This window comes from Chiloscyllium plagiosum, unplaced genomic scaffold (genome assembly GCF_037043375.1).
Source record: "Chiloscyllium plagiosum isolate Xiang-an unplaced genomic scaffold, Cpla_swu_hap1 HiC_scaffold_8, whole genome shotgun sequence".
Taxonomy (NCBI): domain Eukaryota; kingdom Metazoa; phylum Chordata; class Chondrichthyes; order Orectolobiformes; family Hemiscylliidae; genus Chiloscyllium; species Chiloscyllium plagiosum.
The window spans coordinates 8,191,592-8,208,657 of NW_028270146.1; the positions used below are offsets into that span (position 1 = coordinate 8,191,592).

At 44.6% G+C, this 17,066-nt stretch overlaps 1 protein-coding gene across 2 annotated transcripts in view; it reads left to right on the forward strand.

The window, feature by feature from the left end:
- The window catches only part of jag2b (jagged canonical Notch ligand 2b), a 256,596-nt gene that overhangs the window by 196,262 nt on the left and 43,268 nt on the right, over positions 1-17,066 (forward strand). Inside the window, exons 7-12 of one of the 2 annotated variants that reach the window (XM_087989575.1) lie at positions 731-850; positions 3,782-3,895; positions 8,511-8,624; positions 10,452-10,565; positions 11,913-11,959; positions 14,498-14,674. In XM_087989575.1, the coding sequence (XP_087845701.1) occupies positions 731-850; positions 3,782-3,895; positions 8,511-8,624; positions 10,452-10,565; positions 11,913-11,959; positions 14,498-14,674 (686 nt within the window). The remainder of the gene's footprint in view (positions 1-730; positions 851-3,781; positions 3,896-8,510; positions 8,625-10,451; positions 10,566-11,912; positions 11,960-14,497; positions 14,675-17,066) is intronic. The other variant, XM_087989576.1, reaches the window with a different exon arrangement.

The following is a 17,066-nucleotide window of genomic DNA, read 5'->3' on the forward strand; positions in this document are numbered from 1 at the left end:
ATGATCAGTTCTGAAGAAGAGTGACTGGACCTGAAACATTATCTCTGTTCTCTCTCCACAAATGTTGCCAGACCTGCTGAGTTTCTCCAGCACTTTCAGTTTTTGCCTCATGTCTTCTAAGTTGCATGGTTATTGACTGTAAAGGCAACACTAACAGAGAGAATGATTACAGCCATTCACTAAAGCTGACTGTGTCCTCCCTAACTCGGTGAGATGGACTGTACGAACCTTTAGAGTTTACCCTGACTGGCCAGATATCTTATACAGCAACCATATGCTATTTTTATCCAGCTGCTTGGATTTGACAATGTTTACCTGCCTGAGTAGTCTGCGCCAGGTACTTCCCATTACTCTACATAAATGGCATCTTTCTCTGTGTGTTCAACTCCAACTCCATGCCTCCTACCTACATGTGTGGTTATCTGTTTGTACTTGATAAGCTACAGGTTATGCAAGACCTAGTGAGGTGATGTTCCAGTCTGTAAGCTGTAATAGTAACTCCCAGCCTTTTAACAGTGGGATTTAGTTGGTCAAACAACAGGTTAAAAGCGAAGCTCTGTAACATCTCTGTTTCTGGCTGGTCAGTGATTGATGATCCCAGATACCTCCGGCTAAACGACAAGCTGTCATTTGTTCACCGTTCTGGTTGGGCATCTGGTATTTCAAAATGTGCATGTGGTTTTGTGTCCCACCCTTTAACTTAAAACCATTTTGTTTTTAATTCCTGAAGACTTGAATTACTGTGGGACACACCATCCGTGTATCAATGGAGGAACTTGTATGAACACAGAACCTGACGAATACCAGTGTGTTTGTCCTGAAGGGTATTCTGGCAAGACCTGTCATAACGGTAAGTGTGCAGTGTACCATAGCTGCAGAGCCATCTCTACTCCCACGTACAGCGGGAGTGTCATTTTCCAAGGGGTGCAGTTCTGTTGGCTCCTGTGCCCTGCAGCTGTCCTTTTGTGTGTGATCAGATAGTATGATATTAGAAGATTAATCAACAGCTCCTTTTTTGGGGGAGTGTGGCGCACAAGAAAGAAATACTTTGCAGGCAAGCCTGATCCTGTCGTCCCGGTACACTTTATTCAGTAAAGGCAGTGTGAATAGGATGTCTGCCTAAATTTGTTTTTCTCCTATCCTGTTCCCCCACCCCAATCAGAGGGTGCTCCCCACAAAACAGTGAAGTTTTTACACTGCATCCTTTCACACAGCGTGGATGTTGATTGGCCCTGGGCCATGGTGGTGAACCGCTGCAGTCCATATGCAGTAGGCAGACCCATATTGCCATCACGGAGGAAATTCCGGGATTTTGGCGCCGCGACAGTTAAAGAAGGGCAAATTTCATTCCAGGTCAGGACGGTCAGTGGCTTGCAGGGGAACTTGTCAAGTGGTGATCTTCCCGTGTATCTGCTGCCCCTGTCCTTTGTGTTAGGTGAGGTTGGGAGGTTAGAAAATGCGGTGATAGGCAAACAAAGAAAAACAAAGCACTTTATAGCCAAACATTGTAAAATGCCCACATCCCCTGTCTTGAGTATTACAAAGCCGCTTTTGACTGAGTCATAGAGATGTACAGCATGCAAACAAACCCTTCGGTCCAACCCGTCCATGCCGACCAGATATCCCAACCCAATCTAGTCCCACCTGCCAGCACCCAGCCCATATCCCTCCAAACCCTTCCTATTCATATACCCATCCAAATGCCTCTTAAATGTTGCCCTTGTACCAGCCTCCACCACATCCTCTGGCAGCTCATTCCATACACGTACCACCCTCTGCATGAAAAAGTTGCCCCGTAGGTCTCTTTTACATCTTTCCCCTCTCACCTTAAACCTACGCCCTCTAGTTCTGGACTCCCCGGTCCCAGGGAAAAGACTTTGTCTATTTATTCTATCCATGCCCCTCATAATTTTGTAAACCTCTATAAGGTCACCCCTCAGTCTCCGACGCTCCAGGGAAAACAGCCCCAGCCTGTTCAGCCTCTCCCTATAGCTCAAATTCTCCAGCCCTGGCAACATCCTTGTAAATCTTTTCTAAACCCTTTCAAGTTTTACAACATCTTTCTGATAGGAAGGAGACCAGAACTGCACGTAATATTCCAACGGTGGCCAGCTGTGAGGGATATGATTCAAAGCTTGGTTAGAGAGAGGCTTAAAGGAACTATGTAAAAGAGGAGTTTAGGCATTGAGTTCCAAGGGTTTTAGAGCGAAAACAAATGAAGACCACAGAGTGGAGCAGTTTCCATTTGGGATGCTGAAGGGAATGGAATTGGAGGAGCTCAGAAACATAGAGTGATAGACGCAAGGTTTGTGCCATTCAGCCCTTGAGTGTCACTGCTCTTTCCCATCGACTCCAGAGACCTTGAATCGTTGGAGGGCTGGGGAAGGTGAGAGAACAAATAGGCAATTTATCCATTGAACCAATTGGGAAGATACACACGAATTGAGGCTTTTTGCTGGGAAGACCAAGGATGAAAGTTTGAAGAAATGTTGTCAAATTGTGTTAGTCAAATGCTTTAGCATGAACGGCACTTGGGATAGTACTTGTGACATTTAAAGGAGAATTGGTTAAATATTTGCAAAGGGAAATCTAGAACCATGAAGATGAGGAGCTTTTCTTTGAGCTAATGTTGGCACATTGAGCCAGAGAACTCCACCTATATCGTTGCCATGTTAAATATGCAGACTCCATTTCAGATGTATTGCTATCTCTGAACTTTGGTTTTAGACCCATGCTTTCAGTATTGTGACATCGTGTGGTGTCATACAGTCAGAGTCCAACAGCGCAGAGACAGGCCCTTTGGCCCAAACTGGTCTATACCGACCAAAATGTCCGCCCACGCTAACCCCGTTTCCCTGCACATGGCCCATACCCTTCTAGTCCTTTCCTATCCATGTATTTGTCCAAATGCCTTTTAAATGTTGTTAATGTACCCACCTCAACCACTTCCACTGGCAGCTCATTCCATATGCGTACCACCCTCTGTGTAAAAGAGTTGCCCCTCAGGTTCCCTTTTGTTCTTTCCCCTCTAACCTTAAACTGGTGCCCTCTGGTCCTCCAATCCCCAACCCTGGGAAAAAGACTGAGTGTATTCACCCTATCCATGTCTCTCATGATCTTATTCATCTCTATAAGATCCTCCCTCAGCCTCCTACACTCTATTAAAAAAAAAGGTGCTAGCTTATCCAATCTCTCCCTATAACTCAGACCATTGAGTCCTGGCAACATCCTTGTAAATCTTTTCTGCACTATTTCCAGTTTAATAACATCCTTCCTATAACAAGGTGACCAAAACTGAACACAATACTCCAAGTGCGGCCTCACCAATGACCTGTACAACTGCAATATAACTTCCCAACTTGAATACTCAGTGCCCTGACTGATGAAGGTCAGTATGCCAATTGCCTTCGTCACTGCCCTGTCTACCTGGGACTCCACTTTCAGAGACCCGTGCACCTGAACTCCAAGGTCCCTCTGTTCCACGACACTCCTTAACGCCCTACCATTCACCACGAAACTCCTACCTTGATTTGACTTTCCAAAACGCAAGTCCTCACAGTCATCTATATTAAACTCCATTTCTTGGCCCACTTTCCCTGCTGGTCAAGGTCCTGCTGCCTTATTTTAAATCCTAAACATCCTTTCCTGAGAAGGCAGCATCAATCACCATGAACTAAATTGACCTCTGTCAATCCTGGGTTTGACTAGGTTTGTGGGGATTCTTTCTCCATGTTTGAGTCTAGCTCTGCCTGTCTGACCTTTCATTTTATTTCTTTCCCAGCTGAGCATGCTTGTGTGTCCAACCCGTGTGTGAACGGAGGGACCTGCTACGAGCTCCCATCTGGGTTTGAGTGCCGTTGTGCTTTGGGTTGGAATGGAACAACCTGTGAGCTTGGTAGGTCACTATCCACTTGTATTTAAAGAATGATTCGGAGATGCCGGTGTTGGACTGGGGTGTACAAAGTTAAAAATCACACAACACCAGGTTATAGTCCAACAGGTTTAATTGGAAGCACTAGCTTTTGGAGAACCGTTCCTTCATCAGGTGATAGTGGAGGGCTCAATCCTAACAGAGTTTATAGCAAAAATTTACAGTGTGATGTATAATTTCAGAAAGCTAGTGCTTCCAATTAAACCTGTTGGACTATAACCTGGTGTTGTGTGATTTTTAACTATTTAAAGAATGACATTGAAATCGGAAAACTTGTTAAAGTGTTGCACCTGAGCTTCATGAAGCAAAATACGACACCAACTCGCATAAGATGTTAGATCCAAAAGCTTAGTCATGAAGGTGTCATCAAGGATGGAAACAGATCATTCGTCCCAACGTCTTAAAAACGTTGGAGTACTGCGTGCAGTTCTGGTCTCCTTCCTATCGGAAAGATGTTGTGAAACTTGGAAGGGCTCAGAAAAGATTTACAAGGATGTTGCCAGGGTTGGAGGATTTGGGCTACAGGGAGAGGCTGAACAGGCTGGGACTGATTTCCCTGGAGCGTCGGAGGCCGAGGGTGACCATATAGAGGTTTGTAAAATTATGAGGGGCATGGATAGGGTAAATAGACAAAGTCTTTTCCCTGGGGTGGGGGAATCCAGAACTAGAGGGCATAGGTTTAGGGTGAGAGGGGAAAGATATAAAAGAGACCTAAGGGGCAACTTTTTCACACAGAGGGTGGTACGTGTATGGAATGAACTGCCAGAGGAAGTGGTGGAGGCTGGTACAATTGCCACATTTAAAAGGCATTTGGATGGGTATATGAATAGGAAGGGTTTGGAAGGATATGGGCCGGGTGCTGACAGGTGGGACTAGATTGGGTTGGGATATCTGGTTGGCATGGGCGGGTTGGACCCAAGGGTCTGTTTCCATGCTGTACATCTCTATGACTCTAAAAACCTTAAAGGTTCTAAGGAGCATCTTAAAAGAACACCCAGAGGTGAAGAAGAGGTTTAAGGATAGAATTCCAGAGTTTGGAGCTATGACTTCTGAAGGCATGGGTGCCACTAGTTGAACAATTAAAATGCGGGGACATTCAAAGCCACAAATAACTCGAGTCCATGGACAGTGAAGAAGGTCATCACGACAGGACCTTGATCAGATGGGCCAATGGGCTGAGAAGTGGCAGATGGAGTTTAATTTAGATAAATATAAGGTGTTACATTTTGGTAAAGCAAACCAGGGCAGGACTTATACACTTAACAGGACGGTCCTGGGGAGCGTTGCTGAACAAAGAGATGTAGGGATGCAGGTGCATTGCTTTGTGAAAGTGGACTCACAGGTAGGCAAGGTGGTGAAGAAGGTGTTGGGTATGCTTGTCATTATTGTCAGTGCATTAAGTATCGGAGGTGGAATGTCATTGTTGCAGCTATACAGGACATTGGTTAGGCCACTTTTTGAATACTGCTTTCAGTGATGGTCTCCCTGCTATAGGGAAGATTTTGGGAAACATGAAAGGATTCAGAAAAGATTTACAAGGATGTTGCCAGGTTTAGAGTGTTTGAGCTACAGGGAGAGGCTGAGTAGGCTGGGGCCGTTTTCCCTGGAGCATCAGAGGCTGAGGGGTGACCTTATAGAGGTTTATAAAATCATGAAGGATGTGGATAAAATGAATAGTCAAGGGCTTTTTCACAAGGTAAAGGAATCCAGAACTAGAGGGCATATGTTTAAGGTGAGAGGGGAAAGATTTAAAAGGGACCTGAGGGACAACGTTTTACACAAAGGGTGTTGCATATATCAACAAGCTGCCAGAGGAAGTGTTGGAAGCTGGGATAATTACAACATTTAAAAGGCATCTGGATGGGTACATGACTAGGAATAGAAATGCTGGCAAATGGGATGTCTGGTCAGTTTAGGATATCTGGTCAGCATGGACGAATTGGACTGAAGGGTCTATTTCCATGCTGTACAGTTCTTTGACTCTATGGTAATTATTTGGAAGTCAGAACATTCAAAATGTGCAGCTGGACCAGCATTAATCTCCCATTTCCCACGATGTACATTTTCCCTGTTTCACTGCAGTTAGATTTACATCTGTTCACCATCTGTCATCCACTTACTGTACATAGAAAGTGAAAAAGATCTTTATTCTGTACTTGTTCCTGCTGGAGAGAACCTCCCCATCGGAATCCTTGGCTAAAACTTTGGTTTGTGAAAGGACTGTGAGGACCACAGCCCAGCGGAGGTCATTCTGAGAGAGATTTATTCCTATTGGAGAGTGTCAATGACTCCACTTGGGCAGTCTGGACAAGAACTGACTGTAACCCCTGATGTAACGTGACCAACAGATCACCACCTCCAGTACACGTTAAGCGGATAACACCAGTAGAGGAGACAAAATGGACCTTAGCAAGGGTCGCCAACGCTTGTTGATATTCACAGGGCAACAACTAGGAATTGTAGCCTGGCAGCTGCACTGGCTGTTGGGGAGTACCCCTGAGGGAGTGTGGTTGAGTTTAGACTTGCCCATTTTCTATGTGTCGCTTCCTTGGGCTGAATACAGACTTGAAGGGCAGTTCAGCACAAACCAGGCAAATAGAGACTAGGTTTAGAATGGAGGTCAGGGTAAAAGATTCATGTGCAAATTGATGCCAGGATATTATACATTTTATTTTATTGTACAAGTTTAAGCAGATCTTTGAGAGTTTTGCCTCACTGACTGTTACTATGATTTAAGCATGGTATCTTTGGGGAAGTTCTGAAGCAGGGTCACTGGACCTGAAACGTTAGCTTAGCTTTCTATCCTCGGACGCTGCCAGCCTGCTGAGCTTCTCCAGCAATTTCTGTTTTTGTATCTTTAGGGTGGCCTGAGGTGAACAGTTTCTGTGCACAGTTCAGCTCCTGTACACCGTGCTTCCTTCAATCAAATGCCAGTATTTGTGACCTGTGCATCTACCTTCCAGAGCTGTGCTCGCTCCACAGTACCATGAATGCATGCAGATTCAGATTAATGGCGGATGTAGAGAGCACTGGGCAGTAGGGAGAGAGGAAAAAAGACCAGAACATTTATATTGACCATCTTCTTTGACAATGGGAATCAATTTGTTGTGGTCAAATCCTTACTGTTGCATCCATTTGGAATTGTGGATTTTGGAGAGCTCTGTTTGGCCTGTACAGTGGAAAGTTTCAAAGCATTGTGCTGCATCGCATGGTGATTGAGGTTGGGGTGGTTTCAGTGATGGCTTGGTGCACCGTGTCCAGTGGGGCATGCCTACTGTTTTCATTTGAGAAGAAAGATCTCACAGCCTACCCCCAAATGACTTTTGGACATTGTTAATGCAATATTCAAAGAGAACCAAATGAAATGGGGCAAATAACATTGGAAAGCCAGCAGCTTTTGCACTTCCCCCTTCCACTGTTAAAGAACCTGCGCATTACAAAGCTACCACCTTCAGAGGAGCAAAGGGAAAATACATCATTGCCTGCACTAAACCATGTCATACTAACATGGAAGTATATCACTGTGTCTCACTATCAATGCATCAAAGTCCCGCAACTCCCTCTCTAACATCAGCGGGGGTGTACCTACTCCACTGATACCCTGCAGTGCAATAAGGTGACTCACCACCACCACTATAAGGGCAATTAGGGACAGATAATAAACATTGCCAAACCACTGACACACATCCTGTGAGTCTTCTTGAAAAGATATCTTTTCCAGCTCCTTATCAGATCTCTTAAATGTCGCAAAGCACTTCACCGACAGTTCTAGAAATATCCGAATTAGGAGTCGGAATAGGCCATTCGGCCCTTTGAGCTTGCAGCACCGTTCGATATGATCATTGCTGATCTTAAACTTCATGTCATCTTCCTGCTTCCTCTCCATCCCCCTCGATGGCTTTAAAATCTAAAACATTATTTGTTGCTGTCCTGAATATATTAATGACTTGGGCTGCGTAGCCTTCTGTGGAAACATTAGCCAAGGATTACTAGTGCAGTGTCATTCTCCCTACACTATAGTCAGCCCTGGTGGTCGCTTGTCAATACAGAGGGCAGAGAATTAAGGGCACCCTGGGAGCCAACTTTCATACCTCAGGATCCCAAAGCTGGGGATGAGATTTGTTTCTGGTGGTGATGGCTGAAGGAGGGATGTTGGCTGAGACACTGATATTGAAGACTTGCTGCTTCCTCTTCAAGAACATCATGGAGTTCAGGCATGGGGAGACCTCACTTTAACAATAATCAGTTTCGCCATTCAGACCCAGCAGACAGATGCCTGCATACCCCTATTTCCACAGTCTACTGGCATTCTTGAGTGACTCCACGTAATACACAGCAGGTATTAAGAGGCCAGTTAGCTGGCTCTTACATTCAGGACTGCGGATGTGTCATTTTCACTCTGCCAAAGTCCTCATTTCTGTTCAATCTGATGATGGGCTGCTGATGGAGTAGTGTAGAAGTCGAATATTTTCAAAGGTTTGATGTAAATTTTACCGGCTTGTAAAACCTAACGCTTTTGCAATAATCTTTATGCAGTAATTGTCATCATTGTTATTTTGGGACCTCTCTCTCTCTGCAGACATAAACGAATGTGTGTCCAGCCCTTGTGCACATGGTGGGACTTGTATTAATCATGTCAATGGATTTGAGTGCATCTGCCCTGAGCAATGGATCGGGAAAACTTGCCAGCTGGGTAAGGAATTCATATCAACTTCTGCTTGGAAATAGTCTCTCTGCAAACGGTTCATGGCCACAGATAACATGCTTTAACAGATAGGTCAGCTAATGATTTTGGAAAACTGGCTTCAGAGGTTAAATGGCTTGCAGAGTCCATGATCTTGTTGCATGACGACGCTAGCTCTTGGTGCACGTGGGGTTGGGTTCCTGGAGGCGTGGTGCTTAGCCTTGAATAGGATTGGCATTGCTTCAGTCTGGTGCCTTGTTTGATGGTAGTGCTGAATTCCTTTCCTGAAGCCTTACTAACTTCTGTTTCCTGTTTTTATAAATTGTGGTGATTGCTGTATAGGGAAACAAAATATATGATCTTCTGTGGTGGCCAGGAAAATGTATTAATATCATGAGCAGGCACCTGACCCTGTAATAAATTTGAAGTGTTTTCTTTGGGTGGGAACCTGGCTGATGTCTCTGCAGGAGAAACCTTTGCTCCTACGTGAGCTCGTCTGGGACTAATCCCATCACTTGGTAATTTTTGTTGCGAAGGCTTTTCCGGGTTATTTTACATGAGGAAGCCATCCTCTGACTGCCCTTACACCTACCTCACCCCTCCCTCAGCATCTCCGAGTGGTTAGATTGCTGAAGGTTGCTGGTTCAGTGTTGAGGACGTTGCTGAAACTGTGCCATTTGGCAGCAGAAGAAACCTGGAACAGTCTCCCCTCGAAATAGCTGGGGCAGCGAGTGTTTGAAACTTTCAAAACCGGGAGCAGTATTCTTCTTATTGCTGCTAAGGGTATTAAGGGACATACACTAAGGTGGACTTGATTATTTAAAGTACCGTTTCCCCTCCCTGTCGATCGAATTAAATGGGGTGTGCCAGGCTAAATAGTTTTGTCCTGTTGTTCTACTGTAAAGACAAGGATCAGGCGAAGAGGCGTGAGACCTTAATGCCCTGAGAACTTTGCCCTCTCTCATGGTGATGAGAAGTTAGTGTGGAATGCAGAGATCCTAAAATCCTGGAATTCCCTCCCTCAGGGCATTGTGGGTCAATCTACAGCACATGGACTGCAGCGGTTCAAGAAGGCAGCTCACCCCTACCTTCTCAAGGGGCAACTAGGGATGGGCAGTAAATACTGGGGCAGCCAGGGACACCCACATCCCACAAAAATTAATAAAAATAAATAACTCTGAGTTCCCAGCACTGGGTTAGGCAGAGCAGTGTGTCTGGTATAACCCAAAAGGAAAAATTGTTGTACGGTTGGGCAATTTGATTGAAGCGGTGTTGAAATATGAAAACATACAATGACTGGCCTCCTCCTGAGCTCCTTCAGCCCATTGGGCCTATCCCAGTCCTTTGGTTAAAACTATCCAGTTGATTCCAATCCTCATTGTTCAGGAAAGTATTTTTCTAGAATGGTTTGTTCGAGTCTCTTTTGAATATTGCTATTGGATCCACTGCTGTTACCGTCCCAGTCAAAGCATTCCAAATGGTTCTGGATTAGTGGTGCCGGAAGAGCACAGCAGTTCAGGCAGCATCCAAGGAGCTTCTTGGATGCTGCCTGAACTGCTGTGCCCTTCCAGCACCACTAATCCAGAATCTGATTTCCAGCATCTGCAGTTATTGTTTTTACCTAGCATTCCAAATGGTAACAACTTCCTGAGTAAAAGGGTTCAAGGTCTGGGGATATCTCTGCTCCTAAATTAAACAATGCATGAGGTGGTGTGGTTTCTTGCTGATTTACATGTTTGGGTCTTTCTCTAGCTGGCTTGCTTTTTGAGCTGTGGTTGCTGACTGTCCCTTTGTCTCTCTGTTTGTCTCTCCCTGCCTCTCCACATCCTCCCACAGATGCTAATGAATGTGAGATGGAGCCTTGCGTTAATGCTTATTCTTGCAGAAACTTGATTGGTGGATATTACTGTGACTGCTTCCTGGGATGGTCTGGACAAAACTGTGACGTCCGTCAGTATTCACTTCATGTTTTCATATCCATGAAAATACCTGCGCACGGTTTTGAAGTCTTGTAGTGGGGAAGTACAGGGGTATTGGGCAGGCAGATGGCAATGTGGATTTAGAAACACAAACGGATTTCTCATGATCTTGTTGAAAGCCAGAGCAAGCTAAAGGGGCTGGTTCAACACCCATATTATTCGCTTGTAACAACAGGCAGGTGTTTCTTAGATCAAAGGTGATGTTCACCACTGCAGTCCTCTGCCATCAGGTGGGTCACTGAATAATAGAGTCACATGGGGGTGTCACAGATTAGTAAAGCCTTTGATTCTCTTAATCTGGCTGTCACTGAGAAAGATGGCACTTTGTACTTTGCCCTTGCTTGAAATCGCATAGTTCATGTTACTCCGACAGTGCTGTTGGTGGGGGTGGGGGTTCCAAGAACTTGACCCAACGCTATGTCCATCACAGTGGTTGTTAACTTGAAGGGTACTTGGAAATGATGCTATTCCCACGTACCTCCTATCCACACCTTCCTATGTGGTGAAGGTTATGGGTTATGGAAGTATTCTGCAGTCTGTTGGGAGGCTGTACTGGGAAAGACGTCAACTGGAAATTCTCTCTCTGATCAGTTCTGATTGTTCTGGAAAGTGTTGTGGGTATCAATGGAAGGGATTGGGCTTGGATGTGAGAGCTTCCACTGCCCTAGTCTCCCTCTCCCAGTCTCCCTCTCCCAGTCTCCCTCTCCCAGTCTCCCTCTCCCAGTCTCCCTCTCCCAGTCTCCCTCTCCCAGTGCCTCTCTCCCAATGCCCTCTCCCAGAACCCCACTGCCCCTCCAACTGCCCCTGTCTCTCTCCCACTGCCCCTGTATCTCTCTCTCTCCCCCAGTGTCCCCATGCCCATCTTGCAGTGTCCTAGTCCCTCTCCCAGTGCCCCAGTCCCTCTCACAGTCCCCCTGTGTCCCTGTCACATATTCCGGGTGTCCTTACATATGGAAATGCTGATTTGGGATGTGAGTTGCTGGAGGCTGCAGGAGTTTCCTCCTGTACCTCAGAGCTCAGAAAGGGATTGAATAAAGCCTGTTTCTGGGTTACCGGCAGAGCAAGGAAAACTGGGAAACCCCAGCTCCTCTCGCTGTGAAACAAACCCCCTCCCTTACTGCAGAGAATTCAGCAGCAGAGGAGTTGCAACCAGCCCTACACCTTCACACCTAGATCAGAATACTGCTGTCCAATGTTTGAGTAGGTGGGGACAGGAATGAAAAGTGGCAGGCTCAGACCAATAAATCAGATTACAGGCCCCTCTGCAGTGTCCTTTTAAATGACATCTTGTGTAATTCCCGGCTTGTTGTCTCTTCAGATAATGACATCTGCCATGGACAGTGTCAGAATGGAGGGACGTGCAAGGTATGAAAAGAACTGTTTGCAATAGAATGACGTTATATAGTACTGAAACACTTCCAAAGTATTTCTCTGTGTTTATGCTGCATACGCGCCGTCTCTCACTTTGATTCATTCCCCTTCCCAATCGGCATATCCTTTCAAACAAATAATTATTTTCATTCACAGCCTTTTGAATTAGATCTTCCTTTCAGTACCCACATGCTAGTATAGGAACTGCCTAGTGAAGATGAATTTTAAGATTAAACTATAGAATCTTGAAAATGGCCTGTTTCCTGCAAATGCAATAGACTTAAAGATATCTTAATTGTTGGAAAGCTCTGCAAATTAAAACATACATCTGGCCTTTTATTCAGGGGTGGTTGTGTGCTGTTTGAAGGGTTCCCCAGCTCCTTAGGAAGGTAATACACTCCTTGGGAATACCAGTCAGTTATTAATTGGAGCTATTTATAGACCACTGAGCAGTTGTAGTAGTGTGGGGCACAGTATTAATAAGGAGATGAGAGATGTTTGTACAATGGGCAACACAGTTATCATGGGTAATTTATATTTCCGTATGCACTGGCTAGACCAATTGAGCATTAAAAGTGTGGTGGAAGGGTTTCTGGAGTGAGATGAGATTTCTAGAGCAGGAGGTTAAACTGACTAGATGACTGTTGATTTTAGAACTAGCATTATGTAAATGCTATTATGTCCAAAGATGTGCAGGTTAGGTGGATTGGCCATGCTAGGTTAACTGTAGTGTCCCGGAATGTGTCGGCTAGGTGGATTAGCCATGGGAAATTCAGGGTTAGAGGGATAGGTAAGGGGTCTGGGTGGGATGCTCTTTGGAAGGTTACTGCAGACTTGATGGGCTGAATGGCCTCTTTCCACATTGTAGGGATTCTGTGATTCTGATGAAAGGGGGCTAATCAATCCTCTTGTGAAAGAAGGTTTAGGGAAGAGTGACCACAGTTTGGTAGAATTTTACGTTACGTTTGAAGCAAGGGTGAAGCAAGGGTGTTAAATTTGAACAAGGGAAATTATGATGACATGAGGTACAAATTGGCTGAGTTTGATTAGGGAGCTGCTGTTTTGAAGTGTTGAATAACTGCTGGTCTTGTCCTTGAGGTATTATGAAGCATGTACTGTATCTTTAAGAGAGAGTGACTGCTGTTCTGAACTGAGAGCTTACACACACCTGTATATGACTAGATGGCAGTCCCAGAGTGTTTTAGAACATTGAAAATTTGTAACATTTGGCTGTGAAATGGATACTGAGTTTTGGTTGCTGTTTTGACAACAATTTGAATTTAACCAATCGGTTAAAATTATGCCCCAGGATACCAAAACCCAGTTGAGTTTGAATTTATTGTTTTGCCAACATTGGACCAATGAGATGATCCGATGTTGGGAGGTACAAGAATGTGAACAGTTTGAAAATTGGTGAGAGCTAATTGCCCATCTAACATCTTGCTCTCAAAGAAATTGGAAAACACTCTCTATCAAAGGTACCTTTTCATGTGAAGCATACTTGCAGTAAAAAGAAAGAAGACAACCCAGGGAGATCAGCAGCTGGAAAACACTGAAGAAGACAGAAGATGTGGAGTTTTGAAATGAAGTTGATGTAACTTTACTAAGCGTCTTATTGGAACAGCATGTTATTATAGAGTTTGAGGTAGATACTAAGCATTAAGAGAAGGAAGAGCTTGGATTTGTGAATAGTTTTTTGTTTAATGCTCACTTTTAGAGTTAGAAAATAAATTTATGTTATTTTCTTTTAATCGTGGAATTTGGGAGATCTCCGTCACTCATATTTTAACAGATTATGAGGCGAGGTGAGCTTTGCTGGGTGTTTGGTTTAATTAACAGAAAAGGTTCACCTCCGTGTTGTAAGAAGGAAAGACGTCTGCAGTCCTTATCTCCACATGACTCCAGATCCACAGCACAGTGATTGTTCTTAACTAGCCTCTGAAATAACTGAGTAAACCCCTCAGTTAAAGGGCACTTCAGGAGACCCAACAAATGCTAATCTTGCCACCAACATCCATATCCCATGAAAAGAGTAAAGATAAAGATGCCCCTGAAATTTCTCCCAGGGATAATTGCCCCTTTCCTAACTCTCAAAATCAACTTGTATTTTTATATTTTTTTTAATAAGACACTATCCAACAAGAAAATAACACTGAATGTCATCAGGAGATGAGGGGCAGTAGATTGAACTGAAAACAAAACATGCTAGAAATCCCAGCGGGTCAGGCAGCATCCATGGAGAGAGAGCTAGCTAATGTTTCCAGTCGAGATGACTCTTCATCAGATGCTGCCTGACCACTGATATTTAGCATTTGTTTTGCTTTCAGTACAGAGTCCAGCATCTGCAGTAATTTGTTCTGACTATATGGCAGTAGTTTGGAGTTTGGTTTGTAGATTTTAAGGAGGAAAGAAAGGGGTGGGGACTGGGAAAGAAATTCCAGAATCCTGACGACTGAAGGCAGAGTACCACTTGTGGGTCTGTGGATTCCAGAAGAATGTTATTATGACTGTGACTTCTTTGTAACATTTCAGCACGACAGTGTGTACAGTTACCAGTGCATCTGCCCGCGTGGAATTGTCGGCAGAAATTGTGAATTCAAAATGAACGAATGTGCAAGCAAGCCTTGTTTGAATGGAGGCCGGTGTCAGGGTCTGATCGGTGGGTTCCGCTGTCACTGCGTTCAGGGTTACGCAGGAACCTTCTGTGAGGTGAGTACACGGATTATTGAGGTCGGGTGTTTTGTGTGTCTACATGCTCTGTATTCCGACCGGGTGAGTTAACCCTTCAGTATTACCACCCACATTTTGAACGTACGGAATCACATGCAATGGTACTCTGCTGCCCTTGTAGCATTTGGAGAAAGTGAGGACTGCAGATACTGAAGATCAGAGTCAAGAGTGTGGTGCTGGAATAGCACAGCAGGTCAGGCAGCTTCCGAGGAGCAGGATGCTTTTCCAGCACCACACTAAAGAGAAGGTGTAGAGAAAGATCACATCAAATATGAAAGATCCATTCATTAGTCTGATAACAGTAGGAAAGAAGCTGTTCTTGAATCTGTTGGTATGTGTTTTCACACTTTGTATCTTCTGGATGGAAGAGAGTATAACCGGGGTGGGAGGGGTCTTTGATTAAACTGGCTGCTTCCCTGAAGCAGCAGGAATTGTAGACTGAGTCAATGGATAGAAGGCTGGTTTGCGTGATGGGCATGTTTGCTTTCATTACTCAGACTATTGAGTACAGGAGTTGGGTGGACATGTTGGTGAGATCACTTTCAGAGTACTGTGTGGTTACTTTCCTATCGGAAGGATATTAAATTGGAGAGGGTGCAGAAAGATTTACCAAGATGTTGCCGGGAATGGAGGGTTTAAGTAACAAGGAGAGGCTCGGACTTTTTCAGTTGAGTGTAAGAGGTTGGGGGCGACCTTATAGAGGTTTGTAAAATCATGAGGGGCATGGATAAGGTGAATAGCAAAGGTCTTATCCCTAAGGTGGGGGGGTTCAAAACTAGAGGGCATATTTTTAAGGAGAAAGGTTTAAAAGGGACCTGAGGGGCAACGTGCATGGAATTAGATGCAGGTACAGTTAGAACATTTAAAAGACATTTGGACAGGTACATGAATAGGAAAGGTTTGGAGAGATATAGGCCAAATGCAGGCAAGTAGGACTGGATTTATTTGAAAAACTTGGTTGGCATGGACAAGTTGGATCAAAAGGTCTGTGTTCCGTGCTGTATGACTCCATGACTGGACTGTGCTCAGAACTCACTATAATTTCTTGTGGAACAGTTGCCGTATCAAGCTGTGATACATCTGGATAGGATGTTTTCTATGGTTTTATATCAAAACGTCTCCCTGAAGTATCACAAATTCTGTACTGCCAGATAAGAATCCAGACTGCATTAGGATGGACTATTTCTGAGTTTAATCTTTTTACAGTTCTGCATGACATGATTTTGGTTTTGAGAGGCGTAAGTTGTGTTCTGACCTACAAACATACCTACACAGCCCTTCGAGCCTGCCCGTCACTCAATAAGATCTTGGCTGATCTGATTTTAATCTTATCTTTACATTCTCGCACATCCGTGACAAATCTTTCATTTTCTTGGTCATCGAGAATCTATCTGCCTTCAAAATATTTAAAGATTCTGCATCCACTGTCTTTTTCAGGACGTGAATTCCAAAGAGACTTAACCCCTTGAGAAAATTTTATTTTCCTTGGGCCCTGATGAGTAGGTGGACTGCAGTTTTCTTAAGTAACAGTGAGATAAGTGTGATGCGCTACATTTTGGTGGGACAAATCCGGGCAGGACTTGCTGAACCAAGGGAAGTCAGAGTGCAGGTTCATAATTCCTTGAAAGTGGAGTCACAGGTAGACAGGATAGTGAAGAAGGCATTTGGTATACTTGCCTTTATCAGTCAGTGCATTCAATATAGGAGCTGGGAGGTCATGTTGCAGCTGTACAGGACATTGGTTAGGTCACTTTTGGAATATTGCATTCAGTCCTGGTCTCCTTACTATAGGAAAGATGTTGTTAAACTTGAAAACGTTCAGAAAAGATTATAAGTATGCTGCCAGGATTGGAGGGTTTGAGCTATAGGGAGAGGCTGAATAGGCTGGGGCTGTTTTCCCCGGAGCGTCAGAGGCTGAGGGGTGACCTCATAAAGGTTTATAAAATCATGAGGGGCATAGATAGGATCAAGGTCTCTTCCCCAGGGTAAGGGAGTCCAAGACCTGAGGAGCATGGGTAAAAGGTAAAAGGGACCTAAGGGGCAAGGTTTTCACGCAGAGAGTGGTACGTGTATGGAATGAGCTGCCAGAGGAAGTGATGGAGACTGGTACAATTGCAACATTTAAGGCATTTGGATGGGTATATGAATAGGACGGGTTTGGAGGGATATGGTCCAAATGCTAGCAAATGGGACGAGATTAATTTAGGATATCTGGTTGGTATGGACGGGTTGGACCGAAGGGTCTGTTTCTGTGCTGGACATCTCTATGACTCTAGTTCCACCATTTGGAGATGATGGATTGCCAGGGCGAGGACAGGGTGTTGGAGGTGATCCTGGGTTGAGAGATTTTAGTTGTCAGGTTGAACAGGAA